The sequence below is a fragment of the Nycticebus coucang genome, chromosome 3 (genome assembly GCF_027406575.1).
Source record: "Nycticebus coucang isolate mNycCou1 chromosome 3, mNycCou1.pri, whole genome shotgun sequence".
In the NCBI taxonomy this organism is placed as follows: domain Eukaryota; kingdom Metazoa; phylum Chordata; class Mammalia; order Primates; family Lorisidae; genus Nycticebus; species Nycticebus coucang.
In genome coordinates, this window is record NC_069782.1 from 101,229,143 (window position 1) to 101,247,795 (window position 18,653).

Here is an 18,653-nt window from a genome sequence, read left to right on the forward strand (position 1 = left end):
CCCAGACAACAGGAAAGCTTATAGAATAAGTATATTGAATAGAAAAAGTCCGTTCAAGGGACATAAAGCCCCGTGGTATTTTGTATTTCATTTCCGTTACTTGTGGTGATGAAGAATAGTGTCTAAAAATGAAAAGATGGACGAACACAGCATGTAAATCATTACCTTTCCATCACACCAATGGCTTATAGCTCATGTCTATTATAAATGATGGTCCTTGAAGAGGAGGAGGGTCTTCTTTGGGAGTTAGGAAGATGCATATAATTGGAAAACATTCCTCAAAATTATTCTCATGTGTTTTCAGCCTCTTTTTCATTGAGTTTGGCCACCGTTCAATAGAATCCTCTTTTTATTCTTCATGGAGAGATGGCATTGCTGATAGCACTTTCGGAGAAACCTGTATTTCCCTCCTCAAAACATAATGTTGAATAAATGTCTCCTTCCACTGTATAATAAAAACGAAAAGGTCACAATGTCTGTTTAGGCAGACAAATCAGTCTGAAAAGATGCTTCTTCCAATATATGACTAACATGACCCCCGGGGTCAGAGTTGCTAAGAGGAAAAGATGTGACAATATCTAGTTACTGACATTCTGACCAAGAGAGTAGAGCTACAGCAAATTAGAAAACCCCAGAAGGTCAAGTCTGAAGTCTGTCTTACGAGGCAGATTGCCAAGAAAAAGCACTACCTTGCAAGCCAGGGTAGCACAAGACAGGCACACTGGGCGTCTGAGTCCAGAACGGTATAATGTACTGCTCAAATGTGGCGCGCAGCTATAGAATAGCATTGCAGATAACTGTTATTCAGACAGAGCCTCTGCAGAAAAGGTTCAGGGTATATTTATGTGTTTTTGAGTTGAGGAAATATACAGGGTGTCCATAAAGTTTGTGTGTAATTTCAAATAGACCACACACTTTATGGACACCCTGTATCTGGGTTTCCTCTATATTTAAATGTAAAAAGAATAACATTGGACACAAATGGGTGCAAAGAGCAAGAAAGGGGGTCAGTATAACTACTCCAGAGACAATCTTTATGGCTGGCGAGACATTATCACCTCCTTAATAAAGAAAGAGAAAAAAGTTGGGGCGGCGCCTGTGGCTCAGTGAGTAGGGCGCCAGCCCCATATGCCGAGGGTGGCGGGTTCAAGCCCAGACCCGGCCAAACTGCAACAGAAAAATAGCCGGGCGTTGTGGTGGGCACCTGTAGTCCCAGCTGCTCGTAAGCCCAAGAGTTAGAGGTTGCTGTGAGCCGTGTGACGCCACGGCACCCTATCCGGGGGTGGTACAGTGAGACTCTGTCTCTGCAAAAAAAAAAAAAAAAAAAAAAGAAAGAGAAAAAAGTAGCAAGCTCTTAAAGTGAGATGCACTATTTAAAGTTATTGACAAAAAAATATTTAGAGCTTACTCCATTAAATATTTTCCTTAAATAATTTCTTAATTAGTTGAAATAAGAGCGTAATTGATTGAGCATATATTATTTGCCAGACATCAGGTCAGTCATTTAATATAAATTACCTAGTTAACACCATAAACACATATTTTCTCATAAAGTACAATTATGTCTAAACCAAGACTGTGTAGCAAGGAGTGTATCTGTGGTTATTTGACTCCTTAAACATTTTTAGTTTGAATAAATTTATCGGAATCTGTATGAAAAGGCTCATTTGTTTTCTATTATAATAATATTAAACTCTGAAGTAATGAAGGACAGAAATGCAAGAAAAAGTGCCAATGTACTATATTTGTTCATTTTCACAACTTTATTCCGTACCACATCTCTTTAGTACTGAAGATTTACTAATGAAGGAGACAAAATGTTTTCCCTTAGGGATCTCACAGTCCAGCCAGCAGATGTCCAGGTAAAGAGAGATGAGGAGACAGAGCATGAATAAAGTCAATAGTATTGATAATAAAGAATGCAAATCATTAAAGTAAGTTCATTCCTTTTAGTATTATAAACCGTGGGGTTAGTTATTAACTTATTATATTCTCTAATTATCGGTAACATAAAATATAGTATAGAATAGTGACAGCCATTATATTTATCAAATGAATTTTATGAGAGGTACTTCACATTCATGTGAGATGAAATTAGTTAATTTGTTTAATGTTATTTTAGTTACCTTATGTGGCTCCAAACTGAATAAGCATACCCCTACACATTGAATATTCTCCATTTTAAGTGTTTTACCCTCACTCTGGAATTGAGAAATAAGTGGATGATGATGATGAAAAAACTAGATAAAAGAATGGCTAGGTTCAGCTATTCTGTTTACTGTTAGAAAATAAAAAAATAAAAATAAATTAAAAGAAAATAAAATAGAAAAGAAATAATTTAACAAAGGAAACAACTTGCAAAAGTGAAATAAAAATATGAACAACAAATCATATTTTTATGCGACTAGGTAACAGGTAATATGTATATTTTTATTTAGTTCTTATAATAGTCTCAGAGACTATAAATCTGATTAACCCAATTTTATTAATTAGGAAATCAAGTTTTATTATTAATACTTTATCCAAGTTTATAGAACTATTAAGTATCAAAGCCAAAACTATATCCCAATATTTTGGCAATAAAGCCATATAAAGTATCTGTGTTTTAAAGCCTCTCTATATCACATTATTGCTCTGTTTTGACTTTCCTTGTGGTCTTTTCAGAAAGAAGGTAGTCCCTGCTTTCTAATTCAGAATACTCCCCGATTTCCAGTTCAGAATACTCCCCAAAGTTCTCAAACTCGGGTAGCAGTCTGAGTAGTGACACACTCAACTAATCAGAAAAATTCATCCACAGGAAGGTCAAAGAGTGTCTTAAGTTTGTACTGAGCTATTTGAAAAGGAAATAAAATCAAGTGTTGAAATATCAGCAATCTATCTTGCTGCCTATATATTGAAAGAATTGAATAAGTACATGAGTCATCTCCTACGTCAGTGAGCATGAGATTTCTTAAGGAAAGGAGTCTATATTATTCCTAGGAAGAAAGGGATAAGACTGCCAGAGAGTTTGTGTCCAGATTACCTATAGAGCCAATCAGAGAGTTTGTGTCCAGATTACCTATAGAGCCAATCAACATGCAATTAAAAGAACTGACATGGGAGAGAGTTGAAAGTAGAGCTGCCAGCTGAGAATATATATATTTACATATGAGATATGTGTGTATATTAAGACACATATAAGACATCATTTTACACATGCTTGGAGAACTTAGCATAGGTATGTCAATTTCATCTCCCCTGAGCCCATCAGGCAGTAATCCTCATGTAATGTACAATCTTCAAAACCATCTGTTCAGAAAAAAAGAGTATAGCAAAGACAGTATATGAGAAAAAATAATAAAAATTACTAAATATCTCCTGTACTAACAGACCTTATTTCATTCTTCTCTTGATTTCCAGAAAGCATAGTAGCAAATCTGTAGGATATTGATTGTAATTCTGTTGAACCTTATGATTGGTTTATTCATATTCTCATTTTCTATTTTTCATATTTCTTTGTAAAAGTGTTTTCATTCTTGGGCAGCGCCTGTCACTCAGTGGGTAGGGCATCGGCCCCATATACTGTGGGTGGTGGGCTCGAACCTGGCCCCGCCAAAACTGCAACAAAAAATAGCTGGGTGTTGTGGTGGGCATCTGTAGTTCCAGCTACTCGGGAGGCTGAGGCAAGAGAATCACCTAAGACCAGGAGTTAGAGGTTGCTGGAGCTGTGATGCCACTGCACTCTACTGAGGGCAATAAAGTGAGACTCCGTCTCTTAAAAAAAAATAGTTTTCATTCTTATGTACTTTAAATTGAACAGGCTATAAAATGAATATAACTGTATATATGCACACATACATATCTACATGAGTGTACATAGTCGGTGTCTTCAGGATTACAATTTTCTAAAGCTATTATAAATTGTTGTATTTAGGAGTACATGTTTAAGGTTTATTGTGTTAATAAATTGGTAATTTTCACATAAGCAGTTTACAACCAATTTTTATAAATTTAGGTTTGCAGTGTCAGAAAAGTAGCACTATTAATATCAAGGACAATGAGTTTTCTTCTTGGCATCTGGCAGCAAATTATAAAAATTAACCCTCAAAGAGCTGAAAATGTAAATCATTTAAGTTAATTATAGAGAAAGCATCAGTAATGTGATTAAATTCCCCACATATGACTATTCATTGAAACTGTGATATTAGGGCCCATACAGCAACTTGCTTTAGATGACAGTGTGGATTTGTGGCATAGCAAGATAAGGAACAAAGAAATTCTGCATTTTGGCTTGATATTCCTTGATAACAAATGACATTTCCATAATGTCATGTCTAAGTTTTGGTAAGTATGAGAAAAACAGTCCAGTTCTTATTATGTCCTTTTAACGCCATTGTATGATGGGTGATAACCACATTTTTTTCACAACAGTACCACATGAGAAGACATGATGGATTGTGGGAACTATGTATTTGAATTTACTTATTATTGATTGTCAAAGTTAAGTAATATATTTATCATTTGGGATACAATATTTTATACCTCATGTGGTTTTTCTATTCATATTGTTAAATGTGATCAGTTTATTTCTTAAAATCTTAGGAATTAATTAAAGCAAAATATAGAAGAGGCAACAAGATGTAGGAAAGGAAAATAAATTAGAGTCCGTGGATATATAACATTGAGAAAATATTCACAGCCAATTTTAACTCAGGTGTTTGGTGTGGATAATACTATAAGAAAATAAAACTTATCCCAATATTCTGAAATTGCACAAGGAAAGAAAAGGTCATATTCCCCCAAATTATTATTTTATAGCTAACCTTAAGCGATAGGGCAGACCACTAACCCTTAAAATAGTGAAAGGAAGATTGTAGATACCAGTGAAAATTACCATTTGCTGTTCAGAGACATGATTGGAAAAGGAAATAAAATGAAAAAGGCAACAAAATGAAAACTAAAGGAAAACGAAATCAGAACAGATGTTGTGAATCTGTTTTTCCTGCAGAGATGCTTAAATGCAAGGAATGGCCTTCCAGGGAAAATTGCTGAGATAATAACACTGAATTTGTTCAAGATGGTTTGATTAGATGGTCTGACAGTGGAGGTTTAGAACTAACCGGAGAATAAGCCATGTAGGCTAAGTGGGCTCTGCATTTTTAAAAGAAGTTTCCTATCTTTATTCAACACCTTGAATAAAGGTGTTGTAATTTCTTTACCTTTTGTTTAGTCATTACATGAACAAACACACTGTTTTGTTTCGTGTTTTATTTGTCTTTTCGATAGCTTACCTCTTGTTTATAGCAGCAGTTCTTGCTGCCCTGTTACCCTCCTCCTGATTTGTTATCGGTGCCCTCATTATGGTACCTCCACCCGCTTCCCCCCACTGTGATCCTTATGAGATGAATGTGTGTTCCAGGACCTACTGTCTTTCATCTCGTTTGAGTCTTGGCAGAAATGTCTTTGAGATATAATACCTCATATAGATTAAGCTGGTCCCATGTAATCACTGCAACTGTCGGACATGTGACTGCTCTTCATGTCAATTTTCACTCTAGAAATTTCCATGTGAAACAGAAATGTGTTCTTGAGCACAGAATTAGGAAATAAAGGGCTGTTTTTAGTCTTTAGATAAGAATTTTTTAAATTTTCCTTCCTTTCTTTTCCTAAGTCTGATCTAATCTGTTTATACATAAAACCTATGAACTGTATTTTTCAAATTGTGAAAGAAGCAATTAAAAATAATTAAAAGGTACAAGGAAAAAAGAGAAGATAAACAATAAATGAGCCATCTAATAAAGTAATTTTTGTAAATTGGCTATGTAACTAACACTTTGTCAATAAAATACCTGTTAAGAAAGTGTTCAGGAACTTCTAAATACACAATAATTTTTTTTTTTTTAAATCTCAATGGGACAATCTATAGTAAGGAGTGCCATGATGTAGAAACATGGAAAAAGGAAGTATGTGATTGGAAAAGGAAATGATCTAGTGTCATTTACCTATGTACATTGTAGCATTTAACATGGTCATGTATTGTAGGTTACTTGATTAAGTGCTTATTTCTGTGATTAAACTGTAATTTATTTTAAAGCAAAAACAATTGGTTGTTTATCTTGACAACTCCTATATCTCACAAAACATCCAGTGGTAGGAACTCTGTAAATATTCTTTGTATGTATGAAAATATCATTACGCAATGAATGATACATTGAATGAATGAATTTATTAATATAAAATGTGAATATACATATAAATACTCATGGAATGAAAAAATAATGCTATCATTTCTCAGGCAGAAAGAGAGAGAGAGGAACAATGATCCTGGAAGAATTAAGAATGTTATGGTTTATTCTGTGGGTATTAGTGTTATATTTACTTCCGCAATATATAATTGAAAAATGGTAGCTTGCTTAACTCCCTAAGTCTTACATAAAGGTTCTCCATTTAATAAAAATGGCTTATTAAGGGCAGAATATAATTAATAATATCATTAAAATAGTAACATATATACATATTGCTACATATAGTATTATTTTTGAACAATATATAAATGCTTTTAAAAAACATAATTATGCTACTTATTGAAAATTATGATTAAGAGCTTGGAGTTTTTTTATACTTTTTGTGAAAAGGTATATAATTATATAGTACAGAGTAAATAAATACATGTATATATGATTTCAATAAAGATTATGTTTTAGTATATCCCGATCCTCTTAAAGTTATTCATACGCATCCTTTTATGCAATTTAATTATTTTATAAGTGTTGGAATTGATTTGTAACATTCTACTAAGTGACATTATTTATGTTCACAAAAGGTTAGTTAGTATTATAAAATAAATGTATTGCGACTGTTATTTCAGAGAGTACTTGTAGTTTAAATTTATAATGACATGAATCTGAAAACTTATATATATGTGTAAAAGGCATCTTTGTTACTAGAAAAGGAATTTCTTTGAGAATGACAGTTTGGAAACTGTCTTTTCCTGACTTAACTCCACCAATCCATTGCACGGTACACCAAAGAGTGGATTCATTTCCATCAAATACTTAATAAAACTATTCCAGCGACTTGTTGTGAAACCAGGGGTGACCTGCTCATAGACATTTCTGTTTCTGACATACACTGGGTTCATGTACAAAATAATAATTCATGTGATTGACTTTAAATGTCACATTCATGTAGATGCTCAAGTTATAATTAAGGTGAAAACCTTTGTGATCATTCCCTTGAAATTTTAAAGCATGACAATTTTACTCAGTAATTTCAATACTAAAAAAAAAAATTCGGTAAATTACAGAGTTAATTATTTATGCCTGACTGCATTCTACTTATTAGGAAAAATAATTGGTTAAATATAAACAAGAGACTTTTAATATCCCTCCTGTAATCTATATTAATTCCAGAAGATATGGGGTCCACCATCTATTTTTTAGAGTTGAATTAAAAAGTCAAATAACAATATATAAATATATAGAATGTCAAGAAATAGAAAACTCAAGAGAAAAATCACTGATGCTAGTAAAATTGGGATCCAGTGCAGAGATTACAGAATGGCTGTGAGTGGAATCTGTGCAGAGATGTGAAACTGTAGCCTGCAGCTGGCTATGAATGCTTAGTAAGAGTTGTCTTGGGCCATACATTAAATATGCAAACACTAATGAGAGCTGATAAGCAAAAAAAGTCCATGCATAATTTTCTTGATATCCACCATCACAGATAAGCATTCATAGTCAGCCTTGGGCCAAGCTTGAACACCCCTGTGAGAATCTTCTAGAAAGCTATATGCACAGCTTTTCTCCATGTACAAAGTTCCTGGAAAGATGAATGATAAGTGTAGACTCTGAAAATCTGAGCTAATGTAAAATATATTGTTTTCCCTGAAACATAGTTTCTATACATTTTAAGCTATATCTTTCACCTTTTATTTTTTATTAGTCTTTGTAATTTCCTGTCAAATTCATATAGTTATGTTGGGATTTACAAAAGACCTGGTGCTTAACTTTAAAACAAACTCATTTGTTCATTTGCTAGGGAAGTGAACTTCCCTAAGGCATATATCCTATAAAATAAAACTGTAAATAAGACCCCATATTTTCCACATGAAACGGACTCCAAGTGGCTGATAGAGATACCTAAATTAGGAAAATAAGAACCCAAAGGCCATGAATGTGAGAAAGGAGGGGTCATACACCCTTTTGTTCCCAGAGTGAGAAGCTTTCTGAACTAAAACAGTTCCTATAACCAGAACTGAGACAAGGTGGCTGGAAAGCTCCTCCTGTCAGCCACCTGAAAGGGGCATCCAACAAAGACATCTGGATATGAGGCCTAGAAACCACTCCCAGCTGGGATTCAGTTGTTTTCATCCAATTGCAACTGAACGAGTTTGCATCCTTCATTTGCATACGGATCTGACTGAAGGTTGGGCTGGAACATCCCCATTTGAGATAGATGACCCCACCCCACACTGTTCTCTTACTTTACACCTTATCCCCAGTCTACAGGCTTTGTTTTCTTAGAAAATAAGCTGTCCTTTTTTTTCCCCTCAGCAAACCTCCTGGTCTTTTTTTACCAATCGATTAACAGTTTTGTCCTTTTTAATTGTTACCCCCCTTTTTTTCCGAGTGTAGAGTTAACTATATTTCAGAAAGTAATAAAAAATACAGAACTGTATCCTTAATATTCTTGGGGGGGGGGAAGAAAAAGGAGAAAGAAAAAATAAGTAAAACTTACCAAATTCTAAGCAACTCATTTATTCTTGATTTTATGGGTGCCTTTGTCACTTATTTTTAAGATGTCTTTACCACTACATATCTCATATACCTCTAAGGTCCCATTTTAAGTAGTGTCCAGATTTGAATCTCTGTACCCTAAAATACAGATTTCATAACTTGGCACCCAACTTGTTCTGTATTTTGAACCATAGAAAGGGAATAGCATCCAATTGAATATTGACTGTTTTTTTTACAAGACTATCCAGCAACAAAAGCATTAAACATTAGCATCCAGTGTGCAGGAATCGAATGGTTTTATTGCATATGATGGGAGAACTGTCTGTTCCTGCTGACAGGCCTGATGTTCAATCTGGTAATATCCTCAAAGCACTTTCTTTTTAAACCCAGTGCTTTGTTATTAGATGTTAATAGGTTCTTGGTCTATGGCAAGGGAAGCAATGGGACAATTAACATGAAGAAACTCAGTGTTAAAGGAGTCAATGAAGTAGAGTATGGTCTGAATGTGAATAAGGTTCGTTTTACTTTTTTCTCTGTGTTTATGTTGTCAAGATAAGAGTGTAATAAAATGCAATAACGTAGACTTTAGCTCCTGCACCAGAATGGCTAAGTAGCTGAGGTATTAAACTTCATTTATGAGTGACTGCAGCCGGCACCTCCACAAACTCAAGAGTTCCTGAGAAAGTGTGCCTGAGGCGGAGGGTTAAAGTTTGGCTGTATACATGGGAGAGAGACAAGACATGTAGGTAAAATCAATACATGAAAGTGTATATTGGTTTGCCTTTAAAAGATGGGTCATCTCTAAGTAGGAGCTGACAGGTTGTTCAGAAAATGGTTAAAGAAAGTTTTGTTTAAAGGCTTCAAATCAGTAGAAAAAATGTTTTAAAATAAGGAAGTTTATTAATCTGAGAGCAAGCCACAAAGGACTAACTCAAAGTGATCTGTTAGGTAAACTGAGGGCCTGCAGATTTGACTTCTTTCTTTTTTTCTTTTTTTTTTTTAGACAGAGTCTCCTTTTTTTGCCTGAGCTAGAGTACACTGGCATCATCATAGCTTGCAGCAACCTCAAACTCCTTGGGCTCAAGCAATTCTCAGCTACCAAAGTCGCTGGGACTACAGGTGTATGCCATGACACCAGGCTAATTTTTCTATTTTTTCTTTTTTTTGGAAGCAATGATGTCAGCATACCTCTTGCTTAGGCTAGTCTCTAATTCCTGGCCTCAAGCAATCCTCCCTCCCATTTCCCATAGTTCTAGGATTAAAGGCACGTGTCACTGCACTGGGCCTACAGAGTGACTTAACTTGTCTTTGGTCCTCTTTTCAATTTTCCATATGCTTGTATGCATTGTGTAACTATTCTTTGATGAAGTGTCAGCTTTGATATTTTTCTCCTGTTTTAGTTGAGCATTTTCTTTCTTATTATTGAGGTTTAAGTATTCTTACTATATTGTGGATACCAATCCTTTATCAGATACGTGTTTGCAAATATTTTCCAGCTGTTAGATTTTCTATATACTCCTTTAACAGTGGTTTTACAGAGTAGAAGTTTTAAATTTTGTTTGTTAATTATATCTTTGGTGTTGTATTTAAAAAGGCCTTGCCAACCCCAACATGATTTTCCTCTCTTATCTTATAGGATCTTTATAGTTTTATATTTTAAAAATAGGTGTATGATTCAACATTTTTTTTAGTGTATAATTTTTGCTTTATACTTTTTCCCCTGGATGGGGCCATATTTGAAAAATTAGTAGCTTCCAAGTCAAAGCCTACAGTCTAAGAATAATTTTCTAAATCTGAAAGAGTGACTTTTACAAATTTAAAATGTGCATGTGTCAAAAATTTGTTATTGAGAGGAACTAAGATGATAAATCTTGTTTAAAGATAATTGAATAAAGAAAGAATGGTTCAATAAAATGTTCTCATTTAGAAACAAAACTGATTAATGTCCTCCAGAGCAATAAAACTATCCTCATTATGATTCTGTATTCTACAAAAACTTTTCCTATCTCTACCCGATACAAATTATGTAAATTACTATCTGACAAGAAACATGAAGATGGCTATCATTTTTAAAAACAAAATGAGCATAAATTCCTACAGAGTTGTACAAGATCCCAATAAATAGTAACGGCAAGCAGAACCAAGATAAACCTTCCTGGAGAATTAGGTATTTCCCAAGTGGGCCTGATTTGCAGTGTCTATCCAATGAGACCCTTAGAGAATGAGCAATGGTCCGTTCTGCCTATTTATTGAAAAATTTGATAAATTTCTTAACTTCACAGTAAAATTTATTATGACAGCCAACTTAAGACATAGTAAAAGAAATATCAAGGCTTCAATTGTTTTCTCTCCGTGTGTTTGTTTTGTATAGAAATGTGCAGAGTTTCTATAAGCATAGTTGATAACTAGTTAGAAATAGCAATCTTACACTTTATTTTTCTTTTGATCATTTGCACAGGTAAGTCGGGTAAGCCCAAGCTGTCTAAAAGCTCTAGAAAATATAAGCACCCTATAGTGCAGAAAAACTGAGCAAAGTTTTATAATAAAGTGTATTTATAAAATAATTATAATTTCGTCTACTGTATTTTGGGGGAGAATCAAAGACAATGAAATAAAAAGTGTATTTTTCTTTCTTTTTTTTTTTTTTTTTGTGGTTTTTGGCCGGGGCTAGGTTAGAACCCGCCACCTCCGGCATATGGGACCGGCGCCCTACTTGTTGAGCCACAGGTGCCACCCAAAAGTGTATTTTTCTTTCTAGTGACTAGACTATAAACCCTTTACAGACAAAAACTGTGCTTTATTTATCTTTTATATCAACTACATTTTGTAACATATAGTAAGATTTTAGGGAAAGGAGACGAAGTGAAAGATATAGGATATACAAAGAGAATGAGGACTATTACGTTTTATATTTAGCTATGTGCATAATCTCTATTCTCAAAGTAATGATTGCTAAAATCTTTTTTTCTCATTTTTTTTTATTAAATCATAGCTGTGTACATTAATGCGATCATGGGGCACCATAACACTGGTTTTATAGACTGTTTGACACATTTTCATCACACTGGTTAACATAGCTTTCCTGGCATTTTCTTAGTTATTGTGTTAAGACATTTACATTCTACATTTATGAAGTTTATAATAATATAATTATTATTATATACCCTTGTAAGATGCACCGCAGGTGTAATCCCATCAATCCCCCTCCCTCTGCTCACATCCCCCTCCCTCCGCTCACATCCCCCTCCCTCCCCTCCCTTTCCCCCTTCCCCCTATTCTTGGGTTATAACTGGGTTATAGCTTTCATGTGAAAGCCATAAATTAGTTTCACAGTAGGGCTGAGTATATTGGATACTTTTTCTCCCATTCTTGAGATACTTTACTAAGAAGAATTATGTTCCAGCTCCATCCATGTAAACATGAAAGAGGTAGAGTCTCCATCTTTCTTTAAAGCTGCATAATATTCCATGGTATACATATACCACAATTTATTAATCCATTCATAGGTTGATGGGCACTTGGGCTTCTTCCAAGACTTAGAAATTATGAATTGGGCTGAAATAGACATTCTGGTACAAATATCTTTGTTATAATGTGATTTTTGGTATTCTGGATATATACCTAGTAGAGGAATTGTAGGATTGAATGGCAGGTCTATTAGTTCTCTAAGTGTTCTCCAAACATCTTTCCAAAAGGATTGTATTAATTTGCATTCCCACCAGGAGTGTAGAAGTGTTCCCTTTTCTCCATATCCATGCCAACATCTCTGGTCTTGGGATTTTGTGATATAGGCTAATCTTACTGGAGTTAGATGATATCTCAAAGTAGTTTTGATTTGCATTTCTCTGATGATTAAAGATGATGAGCATTTTTTCATATGTCTGTAGGCCATGCACCTGTCTTCTTCAGAGAAGTTTCTCTTGAAAACCAATCACCCTGATCAAATTGTAGCTCAACAGAAATTTTGACCACCTTTAAGTAGATGCATAAAGAACAATTAACTTACATACTAATGCAGCCCATTTTCTTTTCAGTTTTATGTGTTTTTTTTTGAAAAGGGGAAAGAAAAATTTCTGTTTTTGTTTGTGAAACATTGTGTAGTTACCTACATGATGCATTTTAAATTTACAACTATGAAGCCAGGTATGCAAAAATGGAAACTTACTTTGTTAAATTAAGGTTCACTCTCTGAAATCATATTTACTGGGTAGCTAATCTTAATCTTGCCAATTTATGAAATTCAGTATATTTCTGATTGTAACTCAGTTTCTTTGGAAAAAGTAGCTAATATCTTTTGCTTTCTTATTTTTGTCTTCTCCTTGGAATCTTTGTCTTATTTATTCAGATTATCAAGGGAAGAAATTGTTGATGGAGTATTATTCCTTTCTTTAAGGATTATAGCATTAAACTCTCCTCCCCTACAGGAGTGGACATTGACATATTTAAAGACCTTCTGCAGGAATTAAAAGGAAAAGCTTATACCTTATAATAAAGTCTGACTTTTACCAATAAAACGTGCTTTTACTTTTAGTTTATTCCCCAGGCTTACAGATTTATAAAAGTCTACTCTGCAGGTCAAAAGCAAAAAAAATTAACTTTTTGTTCTCACTGGATTTTGTTTTCCGTTATCAAATTTCCTTAGGAATTTGCTATTCAAATTTTGGCCTTAAGGACAAAAAGCTATAGAATTAAGAAATGCATATATATATACATACACATATATGCATTACTAAATCTTATTGTGCAAAACTTGATGCAGTAATTAAAGGTGGAGTTAGCCAGAGGAGTTTTCAACAAATGAAATGCCTTTTAGTCAAAATAAATTTCTTTTTTTTTTTTTGAGACAGAGTCTCAAGCCGTCTCTCTGAGTAAGAATGCCATGGCATCACAGCTCACAGCAACCTCAAACTCTTGAGCTTAAGAGCTTCTCTTGCCTCAGCCCCCTAAGTAGCTGGGACTACAGACACCTGCACAATGCCCGGCAGTTTTTTGGTTGTAGTTGTCATTGTTGTTTGGCACACCCTGGCTGGATTTGAACCTGCCAGCCCCAGGGTATTTGGCTGGTGCTCTAGCTGCTGAGCTACAGGTGCAGAGCCAAAGATAAGTTTCTTTATTGTCTTGTGTATTAGTACTTTCCCACATAAAAGAAATCACCCTTTGCATCTCAACATGCCTATATGATGATAGAAATTACTAGTAATTCAATAATTCTCCATTGTTAAAATTAACACATTTCAGCATTTGTTCCTAACACCAAAACATCCCCCCTACTCATCTCAAGTCAGTGTTAAACTCACACACTAAAGTTCTTAAAAACAAACCTTCCCTATGTGTCAGTCATAATATAATATTCAAAACATAATATTCTTAAAGGTACTTTTACTATAAGAACATATTCTCATGAAACCACTAGATGACCCAAGGCATGCCCACATAGGACAAAAACTCATTTCAATTCAAGTTCAGGGGAGGAGGAGGGTGTGGGGTGCTCTGACTGAATGGGCATGGGATGGGGTGTTTGGTACACCTTTTGTGTGTGGGGCATAACCACAGAGGGACTCTACCTAACAAAATCAAATATTCTGATCTGGTTGTTTGTACCCTCACCCCTCACATTAACTTGAAATAAATTTACTGTTTGAAAAATAAAAAGAAGAATATATTCTCTTTTGTTCCAACCACATTTTTAAAATGATATAATTGGTGAATGCAAGTACATCCACAGTTGATAAAGAAATTAATTGGAGGGGGATTTCTAACAATGTTTACTGTGTCTATTAAATAAACCCATTAAATAAACCCTCAAGCAGTGAGGTCTTCCATGAGGAGAAACAACAGTAGGAAATTTTATACCAGCTACTTGGTATTTTTTCTATCCCGGAGTTTAAGGACACCATAGCTGTTGTAAAAACTCAAACAGTTTGTGAAGATCCTCTAGCTACTTAAATTTACCTGAAATAGGAAAGGCAAAGAAATAACCAATTTTAAGAAATTAATTTAATATTTAGTTATAGCGCAGATGTGGGAGATACCCAACTTTTTTTTTTTTTTTTTTTTTTTTTTTGTGGAGACAGAGTCTCACTTTATGGCCCTCGGTAGAGTGCCGTGGCTTCACACAGCTCACAGCAACCTCCAACTCCTGGGCTTAAGCGATTCTCTTGCCTCAGCCTCCCGAGTAGCTGGGACTACAGGCGCCCGCCACAACGCCCGGCTATTTTTTGGTTGCAGTTTGGCCGGGGCTGGGTTTGAACCCGTCACCCTCGGTATATGGGGCCGGCGCCCTACCGACTGAGCCACAGGTGCCGCCCGATACCCAACATTTTGACTTTCTTTTTCTGGCATTCTATGTTTAGTTTCGTGCAAATAGTTGTTGCTAACATTCTGTGAAACATTCAGGGTCATAATGAAGTGTCACAATAATGGAAAATTTGCAGACTTTTTCTAAAACATTTGTGCCATATTTAATTTTAGAAATTCCGCAGATAAGGTAGGCACTGGCTCCAACATTCTTATCACGGTGGCCTCAGATTAAGTCTGGTTGTCGGCTTCTTGCCACTTCTTTCACTTGTTGCTTCATATTATACGGCCACATATATGTTCATTTAGGATTTATACTTCCACGTCTGACTTTGGCTTTGTAATTCTGCAGCAAGATGAACACCATGGCTACTAAAAGCATCATTTAATTGCAAACAATAACCACACCACCATGTATAAAGTAAAAAAAAAAATAACCAGAAAAATCCCTACTATATTTTTATTCTCTGCTTTAAATAATAAAATAAATTAGTCATCACATATATGTATATAATCGTTGTATGGGAGAGATGAATACTCAATACATTTCTAGTGAATATTTTTTGTATATTTTCTCCTGTGAAAAATTCGTGAGGGAATAAAGTTGGTGGCAATGATGGTTTCATCTTTAATTAAACAGAAAGTACAGAGTTTATTATATAATTAATCTTCTAAGAATGAACATAGTTTTTTTCCCTTAAATTTTTTTTTGTTTTGTTTTGTTTTCTTGTTTTTTTTTCTTTTTTTTTTTTTTATTGTTGGGGATTCATTTTTTTTTACTTTCATATGACTGAGTAGAAATAGCTCTGCAATCTAAAATTAAGCACCTTTAGGAAAAACAGATTAAATATTCATCGTATACATATACATTATGTTTATTTCCCAAAAAACCACTTGCCAATGTACTTAGAAAATTACAGTTTTTTATGTATCATTAAAGTACCCCTCTGTGGACTTTTAAGAAAAAAGATGATTATTACGCCTTCTACCCTAAATCTTGTACTTCCATTCAGGGGAAATATGAGGGTGTTGATACCCAGGTGCTTTCTGTTGAGGTGGAACCATGCCTGGATCTTTTACAGTCTGTAATGATACATTCATAACTGAATGTTACAAATTAGGTTAAAGCCCTGGTGAATTTATAGTGCAAATTTCTAGTGTTTAACCTTTTTCATGTAAATGACCTAACTGTCCTTGTTATGGGTTAAATTGATCTAATTTCAGGCCACAGATGTGTCTACTCACGTTTATAATCTGTAATTTAGGATTTAGACAAAATACTTTCTGTTCTCAGGTGTGCTCTGTACTCAAGGAGTAGGGTGCCATTCCCATATGCCAGAGGTGGCGGGTTCAAACCCAGCCCTGGCCAAGAACCAAAATAAAAAAAAAAAAGAGAGAGTTTCATTTACTCATTCAAAAAACATTATTGTCAGCCTAACACAAGCCCAATATTACGACAGGTATTAGATACAATACCCCACAAGGAATGAGATAAAATTCCTGTCTTCACATATATTTTACATTCTTACTAGAGAGATAGTTTTATAAGTACTTCATGAAAACACAGGAAAAACCTGTAATGGAGGATTATACACCATTTTATGGGATTCCCAGGTTACATGGAGGCATGTTTGTTTTGTAGGGAATGAGGAGGTTCAGTATGGAATTCCTGAGAAGGAACATTTCATTAGTATCCTAAAAGAATATTCGGAGTTGAGTAAACAGACAACAGGAGATAGACAGTCTACCAGGTTCCTATATGCCCACGGGTTAGAGGCCTCATTGTAAGTCAACAAACATCAGTTACACAGAAATATGTAGGCTTATTTTTCAAAATATTTAACATAAATGTTTTTGAAAATTTTATGAAGATAAAATTGCTTTTATTCAGAAGGCAGTCTTTCATCATTATATATTTTATTTTATTTTTTTAATCTAGAAACTGTCTTCAATTTCTACCTATATCTCACTCTAAAATCTAATCTGCTGAAACTAGAATCAAAATGATATATAATCAATAAAAATTACTCTTAAAATATAAATTTTATACTTCACAAATTATGCTATTAAAGGGTGGAGGGATATAAGCAGAATACATCTCTAATTTTTCTTCATAATTCCCAGGGCCCTCCATTCCCAATTTGTACTGTATCTGAAGTCAGAAGTTAGCATGATTATGGTATGCTAGATTAATGGGATAAAAAAAATACACACATACACAAACTGATTTGATTTGTTCACTTACAGAAAGCCACATCCTGGAAGATGTCAACAAGTGCATCATAGCCTTAAGAGATCAGGATGCTGATAATCTGGACCGCGCTGCAGGTGCCATCAGAGGCCGGGCAGCAAGAGTCGCTCACATCGTCACGGGTGAAATGGACAGTTACGAGCCCGGGGCTTACACTGAAGGTGTAATGAAAAATGTCAACCTCCTTACAAGTACTGGTAAGTCTCATTCTCCAATAACAGCTTCGCAGTTTCTTATATTTGACTGTACATAGTGAGCAAATATTCCATATCTAAGGAAAAGAGATCTCAGTTGTGTTGCCTATTTTGACATGCATGGCTATACTGATTGGTGCTTCCATATTTATCTCTGAGAAGTAAATATATTAATTGGCAAAGAGAGATATTTTAGAAATATATGCCTTATATAAACTGCCCACAGGCCTTAGCCACCTATGAGTGTTTATTAATGGCAGACCTGTTAGGAGATACAGTTAGGCCAGTGTGGTATTACGTATGTAATAGTCTCCACTCTTTTAACTATATCATTGGTACCTTAAGGTTTTTGTTTACATTACTTAAACAGCAAGTTTTTCCTTTGTTTCCAGAGAAATGCTGTATACCTTCATCTGCAGTCTGTGTGCAAAATAACATTTTGTTCTTGCATATCATCTTCTTTTATTCCTTTTTTTGTTTGTTTTTTGCAGTTTTGGGCTGGGGTGGGTTTGAACCCACCACCTATAGTATATGGGGCTGGCGCCCTACTCCTTTGAGCCACAGGTGCCACCCCCCCGGATCATCTTCTTTGATTGCATAAGAATTATGGAACCAGGATTTTGTTTTGGTTGCAGCATCCAACTTAATATTTTCTACATCAGCCAGTAAATGCTTAGTTGTTGAATAGCTCAGTAAAATTTTTAACCTTATTATTAAACTTACAGAAAATTCTGATTTCATGTGTATTTACAGATCGTAAGGGCAGTCATTATTTTTGGAAGTCATCACAGCCAAAATCTTTCCTGTGAAAACCTTTTGTGAATTTATGAAACTCTTAGGTTGAATTTTTTTTACTGTTTCCTCTTAACCTCAGAGCAATCGTCATTCTGCAGTTCCTAAATATTTAAAATTCCATACTTAATTCATCTATCCTAGAGAATCATTCTTTATGTTATGATATGGCGTATTAAAATGTAACGATATGCACATTGCATAGCAAAAGTAGTACAAGGGACAAGGATAGGTAATTGAGGTTTTTTTTTTAAATTTTTCTTTATATCTTTTGGAGGGAGAGCTATTCTTTGTTAAGAATTAATTAACAGAAACATAACAAAAGTTGAAAAATCTTTATTAGAAACTAATTCTGAAGCAATGTGCTACAATGCAAGTTTAGTCAGGTTTATAGAGAATTGA

General features: G+C 34.6%; 1 protein-coding gene across 1 annotated transcript in view; it reads left to right on the top strand.

Annotated features, from left to right (window-relative positions):
- Nucleotides 1–18,653, top strand: part of CTNNA3 (catenin alpha 3) — a 1,739,301-nt gene that overhangs the window by 1,239,287 nt on the left and 481,361 nt on the right. The window contains exon 12 of the mRNA XM_053584032.1: nucleotides 17,262–17,462. Within this exon, the coding sequence (XP_053440007.1) occupies nucleotides 17,262–17,462 (201 nt within the window). The remainder of the gene's footprint in view (nucleotides 1–17,261; nucleotides 17,463–18,653) is intronic.